The sequence below is a fragment of the Rosa rugosa genome, chromosome 2 (assembly GCF_958449725.1).
Source record: "Rosa rugosa chromosome 2, drRosRugo1.1, whole genome shotgun sequence".
Lineage (NCBI taxonomy): Eukaryota > Viridiplantae > Streptophyta > Magnoliopsida > Rosales > Rosaceae > Rosa > Rosa rugosa.
Window position 1 is genome coordinate 64,642,187 of NC_084821.1, and position 8,378 is coordinate 64,650,564.

Genomic DNA, 8,378 nt, shown 5'->3' on the forward strand with positions numbered 1-8,378 from the left:
AATTGCTTATCACAATGACAACAACGAATCGATTGATCTATATTTTTTTATTTACATTCTCGTATAAAAAATAATTCTACAAATTCCGCGAGTGGTACGGACGCGCCTCCAACGCGAGTTGGTTTCGCGTACAGTACATATTAAATGATTGTGCTTATCCTAGTCCTTCATATATACGCATAGTCACATACACTGAACCAACCTTCCTAAATATAGAAGCTCCCAAACACGTGGCGGAAGATCGCTCGCGGTGGGCCCATGTTCCCCTTATCCAGCTGGCCCATGGGCCCGAAGTCAAACCCAAAGGCCCTAAAGTCCTTAACGGTCGTTAACGGCTTATTTAAACCCCCTTAAAAAAATAAAATAAAAAAAGCTCTTCCATTTTTGAAGAAGAAGAAGAAGAAGAAGATGAGGGTCTTGTTGGTGAGCAACACCACCACACTCTCACTATCTTCCCCGCCATCACCGAAACCCTTAGCTCCGTCGCGTTTGGGCCCAAACTCGATCCATTGGGCCAAGAAAGCTCTTATTGGAGCCCTAGGCGGGGCTCTATCGCTCGGTCTTCTAGTCTCTTCTCCCGCTTCTCTAGCGTTTGAGTCTTCTTCTCCTCCCTCCTCCATTCCAGCTCAACCACCTTCTTCTTCAGAGTATTGTAAAGAAGACGAAGGTGACGTCATCGCGGAGTCGGCACCAGAGCCGGTGGCGACGAATGAGGGGATTGTGGAGGAGGCTTGGGAGATCGTCAATGACAGCTTTCTCGACACCGGTCGCCGGAGCTGGCTGCCGGAAAATTGGCAGGTACGGCCGGTGAACTGTACAGTAAAGTTTATAAAGTTGCTGAATTTTATGTGTGAAATAATAAAAGTTACTGTTATGGTTTTTTAGATGAAGAAGGAAGATATACGGACTAGTTCAATCAAGACGAGATCAAAGGCTCATGATATGATCAAGAGAATGCTGGCTAGTTTGGGGGATCCTTATACGCGTTTTCTTTCGCCTGATGAGGTAATTGCATTCACATGATTACGTGGTTGTTTATGTCGAAAGTGTTTTCGAGAAGTTTAGGTTGAGAAAATGAGAGCTTTTGTTGTCAATGCTATGCTTTTAGGAGTGCTTGTTGGCTTTAGTTATGAGTTTCTACAGTGTATCTTATTCCATGGGGTGTCGGTTTTTTTTTTTCGATGTTGAAAATGAAAGTTCTCCAAGATGGCGAGGTATGACATGAGTGGTATTGGAATAAACCTCAGGGAAGTTCCGGGTGACAATGGAGATGTGAAAGTGAAGGTACTAGGACTTTTATTGGATGGCCCTGCACATGCGGCTGGTGTGAGGCAGGTATCTATATTACCTACCTACACTGATGATGTTTATATCTCTCTATATGAGTTTTAGCTTTTTCACTTGATATTGATTCTCCATCACTGAAAATGTCGATGAATTTTCTGTCCACATTTGGTGCTGCTATAACCTTTCTTTATAAAAGATTAGATATAATTGGATATGGTTCTTGTTACGTATAAGTATATAACTGATGGTTCTGTGCATTCTCTTTACATTTGATCCATAATGTTGGGGATATGAGAAGTTCAATAATTGACAGAGTGGGCTACAAACTACAGCATGGCATATTCTAGGTAGTGTGGAACCCACCTGTCTGCATTTTATTTTAACTTAAGCAACAGAATGCAAAATCTATGTTCTATACTATTTTCATTGGTACTAGAAAAAAAAAAAAAGGAAAAAAAGTGAAGTAGCTATTTTGCTCAGTTCAGTTCTCTAATGGTGATTTTCGTTCCATATTCTCCCAGAAGATTCCTTGTTTATATGCATCGACTGTATTTTTGTTCTAGTTGGTCTAACTGAAACTATTAATGTTTTGAATTCTCTTCTCTTTTCCCAGGGAGATGAAATACTAGCTGTTAATGGTGTGGATGTGAAAGGGAAATCAGCCTTTGAAGTATCATCCTTGATACAAGGCCCTAATGAAACATTTGTTACTATTAAGGTTGTGATTTAATTGCAGCGTTGTTGGTTTTGCTAAATTAGATTTTCATTTGGTAGTAATCTTGTTAATGAGTTCACCGCTGTTACCAATTTGATGTCTTGCTCTCACAATGAGTCTTGAAAATAACCATTGCCATGGTTTTAGGTCAAGCATGGCAATTGTGGGCCTATTCAATCTATAGACGTTCAGAGACAACTTGTTGCTCGTACTCCTGTCTTTTATCGGTTGGAGCAAATAGAAAATGGAACCAGATCTGTTGGCTACCTGCGCCTAAAAGAGTTTAATGCATTGGCTAGAAAGGACTTGGTAATTGGTAAGTGGTTTTAGGATATTCAACTGAATGGTATTTCTTTACCATCTATAAGTAGGATTACCTGTTACCTGTTGCTATGCAGCTATGATGCTTAACATTTCTCTCCTTGCATTTGGGTTCTAAACATTAATGTAAATGGAAGGAAAAAGGAATAGTATATGCTCCCCTTTTTCTATGTCGTTCTCTAAATGGAGGAACCTTATAATGAATTCAAGTAATCATCTTATTTTACTATAGGGGAGATGGATAGAGTTTGGAAAAAAAATTTCTCAAATGGAATAGTGAGTACCCGCGTTTTATAATTCACCACCAGCTTTGGTTTTGTATTGAAGTTCTTATAAGCTGTCCAGACACCCCCAAAAGTATGAATATTGTCTCCAGTGTTAGTTGTTGTAAATGACTAATGATTTAGTTTTTATTGTGGCTGTATGCTAGAGTTATGTACTTTCAGTTAGTTTATGTTATATTGAAGGAAATAATGATTGTTGCAGCTATGAAGCGACTTCAGGACATGGGTGCCTCATTTTTCATCTTGGATCTTAGAGATAATCGTGGTGGACTAGTACAGGTTTCATTCTGCATCTTCATCTTAGAGATAACTCTGAGTTAATATATAGCTTTGATGCCTTGGGCTGTCTGAATATACTTGAAGTCACATTGACAACACACACACACACACACACACTATATGACACGTAGGATTTGTCTGTTTTTAAGTTGTCAATTTAATTTTATTGTATATTTGAGAAATTGCAGCAATTTAATCATATATCATCAATTTTCTATATGACATGTGAAAAGTTACAATAAAACAGAATATTTACACCTTCAGTAGAAAGTTATACATCTATTATTTATAATAATTAGTCACTCATGTCCACTGAATGCTTGGCACAAGCTCAACTGTGTCTGTATGTCGAATTTTTGTAGTTGTGTAATTCAAAGTTTTTTTATGTTAATTTTTTTTCTACTCTTTTGTATATTTCAGGCTGGAATAGAAATTGCAAAGCTATTTCTAAATGAAGGAGAAACGGTATGTTGATACAGATTTTTTCTCTTCTCAGTTATCTTCTTCCTTTTAAGTTCTCATTAATATCCCAATGCTTGGCAATAGTCTTGTATATGCATTATCCTTCGAATCATTCGTCTTTGAGAAGAAGTGAAGAGCCTTACAGAGAGCTTTGCATTATCTGTTGTATATAAGTTATTTAACTAATTACATTGAACTTACTACCTAAATGTGGTGTATTTTTGTTGTGATGTTTGTGACAGGTTATTTATACTGTTGGGAAGGATCCTCAATACCAACAAAATATTGTTGCAGATACTGCACCATTGATTAAAGCTCCTGTTATTGTATGCCTTCTAGACTTTTTTTTTTATTATTTAAAATTTTTTAAGTGGGTGTTTGTAATTATAAACTTCTGAAGTTTATGAGAAGGCTCCTGACTGAAACTTCTAATACAGGTTCTGGTGAACAACAATACTGCTAGTGCAAGTGAAATTGTGAGCAGCTTGCTTCATCCTATTATGTATGATTCCTTTTGCTTGTGAAACTGTAGAAAATTACATTGGTGCCTTTTGTTGCAGGTTGCTTCAGCTCTTCATGATAACTGTAAAGGTGTTCTGGTGGGTGATCGGACTTTCGGCAAGGTATTAATTGTAGTTGATGTTTACGTTGCTACTATCTTTAGTGCTTCATCATTACCTCTGTAAAGTAATGCACATCTGTCTTGTCTTAGAACTGCATTTAGATATAATGCATTTGTTACCTAGAGTCCAGGAACTTGCTTTTTATATCGTGATTTTTCCCAGTCGATAAATCAAAATATGCTTTCATGGTCAAGGGTAGAAAGCAGTTTTTTTTTTTTTTTTTGTCTTTTTCTTTTTTTCTTTTCCCAAATTAGAGGAATTCTTTCTATATGATTTTGATGGTTTGCTTTATGCTTTTGATAGGGTCTGATTCAATCTGTTTTTGAACTTCAAGATGGTTCTGGCGTGGTTGTGACTGTTGGCAAGTATGTGACACCGAATCATAAGGACATAAATGGAAATGGAATAGAGCCCGATTATCGAAATTTCCCTGGTATCGTTTTTCATCACATCTTGCATTAAGTTCTTCTAAATTTGTGTAGTCTAAAGAACCCTTTATCGGCAGGTTGGGGTGACATCACACAACAGCTTTCACAGTGCAGCACGCTTCCTAGGGGATAAATGCTAACCGGTTCTGCAGGGTTTCCGCCTATAAAAAACCAATGATCAAACTAAAAATGGCTTGCATGAAGGCAGCGGCGGCAGTTACTGAAGTTTCACATAGCATCTATAGAAGTGGGTTCCAAGTATGATTAACTTGCGCAAGGGTTATACTGCTTCGGAAGCTGATATTCAAGTTTCTTAACCTAAAACATCTACTTCCTTTGCGCTTTCAATACATACCAAAGCTGCAAGTGATGGACATTGGCCAGGGTGTGTGGAACTCGTAGTTTCGAGTTTGGTAACTGAAGGATCCAAGAGTCACAGATGGGTGTGGAATTTGGATGCGATACAATAGTATAGGAATATATGTTGTAGCATTTCTACTTTATTCATGGAGAATATATGTTATACGTTGGCTGTACCTTTTCTTTTCTTTTCTTTAAACTAGAATTAAATAAGATTCTGGCAAAGGATCAGAACAGAATCTAAATCACTGAAAGCATATCACAATACTCAAAATAAAAAGTAAGATGAGTTCAGTTCTCCAAATCTGTCCTCCCTCTTTGAGATATACTTGCATCCAATTCTTACCTTCAAAAACTAATGAACTAAAGTTTGTGAAAATATTTACAGTTGGAACTTGGAACTGATGATCAAAGCGCTAATTGTTTCTTCAACTAAAACTAAATTATAAGCAAATCCAGAGGTTGCAATATAAGAACAAACCACAACAGAGAATCTAAATGAATGTTGAGTTTAACTTGACCATTGAAAACAAATTACAATACTCAAAACAAAAATGAAGAGCTGATTAAGCTAGCGCTGATTGTATCCAAAGAAGATGATTCCGAAGAAGATGATGACCAAAGTAATAGGTATGACATAGATGAGCAGTGCATGAAGAACATACATGAGCAGCGCCTGAAAGGCATACGTGAGCGCATGAAAGATGTACTCAACAAGCGGCTTAGTTAGCTGCTCAATTAAAAGGTAGCACAAGACGTAAACAAGCATCAACCTCCCAGCCAACATGAGAACATTATACATATCCCACTGCAGCCTCGAGGGTCTAGATGGCTGCACGCCGGCGAGCCGTATCAATGATCTTGTGGACCAGTATTTTATGGTGCTTAAAGATCTTCTTAGCTCCCCGGCAACAGGTGGGAACCTGTGGGTTTCGTGTTGTGTGGGCCGGTTTCTTGTGGGTCTTGGTGGCACAGGAGCGGCCTCCACAACATCTATTGTGTGTCGGCAAACGGGACACAAGCCACCATTGCTACCGATCACCCTCCATTTTTCAACACAATTCGCATGAAAAATGTGTGAGCAGGACAAGCGAGCAATAGGCTCATCATTATCAAAGCTAGAAATTTCATCCATACAGATAGCACATTCCTGGATCGTATCTTCTGTCCTATCACGTCTCGCTTCATTGGTACCATGGATTCCGGTAGACAAGATGTTATTTGCTCCGACCATAAACTCATGTCCGATGCTACTGACCGTAGCTATACTCATTCGCACAAAGGCGGTTATATCGCTGATGGTGGACATGCTTGATGAAGTTGTTGATTGAAGATCAAAATTAACTAATATTAAGTAAGGAGACATCAACTTCTGCTGCATTGGTTATATATATGTAATGTAGGTTTCAGGCTTTAACTAGCCCTAAATCGATGAGGAGATCAAAATAGGCCGGTAAGCCTAAAAGGATTAGAATAAAGGTGATGCAAATTTTGGTAAGAACATAGTGTGGATTCTCAATTTTCGGATGGAATTTGTTTTAGTGTTTTACTTTAAACTGTTAGCTAATCCTAGATAGATTAGGAGATCTAAAATGCACTTCTTACCAATGTTTTGATGTTTGTTATGGCGAAGTATATATTTTATGAACTTATTAATTAACATCTGACCCATGTAATTTATATTCTGCTACAAAGCCAAAAGGAAGAAGAAATATGATTTCAAACATCATTATTGGGTGTGCCTAATCATATTTCAAGTTTATCCAACAGGGGAAAATTACATTGCCTATCTCACAGAGTTGCAGCTTTATATTTCGCCCAGAAGATTGCAGATCACAGCGGCAATTCGGCTAGCCATTTTCTGGTTAAGTTCTTTCAGGTTGGAATAGTCCATTCCTTGAGGTTCACGGTTTCTTGTAATGGTGACATCTTATTCCAAAATTTGAGTTGTGGATTAATCTCATTAAACGCATTTGAACATCGTGTATGAAAATTTGCTTTTGTTTTCTACATTTCAAGTTTCAATTTTGGATTGATCTTTTTAACTATCGAGTATACTTATATCAGTTACATATTTTATAATTTTTGCAAAGAAAAAAAAAAAGGTTTTAGCGCAAAATCTTGGTACTTTTAGTAGTGCAATATGTTTACACTTAATGCAAATGGAAGTGCATTTTAGGTTTGCTTAAATTTTGAGTACCAAATTCTCCCAAACCTTTGATTTACCAGCACAACTATCCCTCGATCAAGACTTGGAGTTGTAAATTTTCTGGCAATTGAAGGTTCCTAATCCATCATATAACAAATTAAGGCAAATACTATTGAGGAACAAGATTCAGTGGTACCAGCTAAGGAAAGAATAACGCAGAGTTAGGGATTTGATAGATATTCATATGTTGTAATTGTGTGGCTGTATTGCATCTGTTAGTGCTTGATTCTAGGCTAGAACTGTGGATCGTACCGAGGTGTAATTGTATAAAGATGTAACTTTCTATTGTGAATGATAAGAAGAGAATTCTTTAGTTTACCATTTTTACATGGTATCAGAGCAACGATCTGAAACCTAAGAGTGAAACAATCCCACCACAACCAAATTCTTAGAATCACATCATAAGCCTTCATGCCAGGGGACGAAGAAAGAAAGGTCGTTCAACACGACAACTCTTCGACTACGCTGAAGATGTCAGAACCTTGGGCAAATCCCAATCACCCTTTGTTCATCCATCATTCTGATCAACCTAGAGCGGTTCTTGTTGAACAGCCTTTGGTGGAAGACAATTATACCACCTGGGCTCAGTCTATGAACATGGCCCTCACAATAAAAAACAAAAGGGGATTCATTGATGACACAAACCAAAGATCAACCCAGAGAGTTGAAGAGCAAATGCAATGGGACCGGTGCAATACCTTGGTTAAAACCTGGTTGCTCGGGTCTATGTCCAAAGAGATATCCAGCAGCGTCATTCACTGCAAGACTGCAAAAAGCATGTGGGAGGAGCTGAAAGAAAGGTTTTTTCACACTAATACGGTGCAATTATTCCATATTGAGAATGCTATACATGATTGTGAACAGGGTGCTGGCTCTGTGACTACCTTCTTTACCAAACTCAAAGGCTTGTGGGATGAGAAAGATGCCCTTTGCGAGATTCCTCCGTGCACCTGTGAAGCATCCAAGGAAATCAAGGATTATATGGATACACAGAAGACAATGAAATTTTTAATGGGGCTTAATGACAATTTTGCTGCAATTCGCAGTAGTGTGGTGAACATGGAGCCCTTTCCCACCGTAAACAAAGCATATTCAATGACACTCCGACATGAGAAACAAGTAGAGGTGTCTAGTGGAAAGGCTTTAGCGCAACAAGAAGTAGCAACATTTGTGGTTAAGCGGAGCAATCGTGATTTTGAAGCTGTCGAAGGAGGAGTCAAATGTGAAAAATGTAACAAGACCAATCACTCCACTAAAAATTGTCGTGCTCACCTCAAATGCACTTTCTGCAATGGAAGGTACCATACCTTCGAGTATTGTTGCAAAAGGAAAGCCCTCATGGGGGAAGGTCAAGGGAGCTCCAAAGGAAATAATGTGGTCTCATTGCAGGACAACAAAAACAATGCCATC

General features: G+C 38.2%; 1 protein-coding gene across 3 annotated transcripts; it reads left to right on the forward strand.

Annotated features, from left to right (window-relative positions):
- Nucleotides 1-359: 359 nt before the first annotated feature.
- On the forward strand, nt 360-5,007 carry LOC133733047 (carboxyl-terminal-processing peptidase 1, chloroplastic). 3 transcript variants are annotated; one of them, XR_009857465.1, is made up of 12 exons: nt 360-798; nt 886-1,005; nt 1,198-1,335; nt 1,901-2,005; nt 2,150-2,318; nt 2,810-2,886; nt 3,307-3,351; nt 3,591-3,674; nt 3,786-3,824; nt 3,909-3,971; nt 4,306-4,404; nt 4,477-5,007. XR_009857465.1 is itself a non-coding variant. In XM_062160658.1 (12 exons), exons 1-12 carry the CDS (start codon nt 409-411, stop codon nt 4,530-4,532), a joined length of 1,416 nt encoding a protein of 471 aa, XP_062016642.1. In that variant the 5' UTR covers nt 360-408; the 3' UTR covers nt 4,533-5,007. The 3 variants fall into 3 exon arrangements, 2 of the variants coding, with proteins under 2 accessions (XP_062016642.1, XP_062016643.1); XM_062160658.1 differs by having other exon boundaries at nt 4,275-4,404; XM_062160659.1 differs by lacking the exon at nt 1,198-1,335 and having other exon boundaries at nt 4,275-4,404.
- Nucleotides 5,008-8,378: the final 3,371 nt, after the last annotated feature.

Bases quoted from the DNA above. Each gene is read 5' to 3' on its own strand.
- LOC133733047 (XM_062160658.1), top strand. From the start codon at position 409: ATGAGGGTCTTGTTGGTGAGCAACACCACCACACTCTCACTATCTTCC. The intron at 2,006-2,149 runs GTTGTGATTTAA...CCATGGTTTTAG, and splicing joins AAACATTTGTTACTATTAAG to GTCAAGCATGGCAATTGTGG. The intron at 3,825-3,908 runs GTGAGCAGCTTG...CTTTTGTTGCAG, and splicing joins CTGCTAGTGCAAGTGAAATT to GTTGCTTCAGCTCTTCATGA.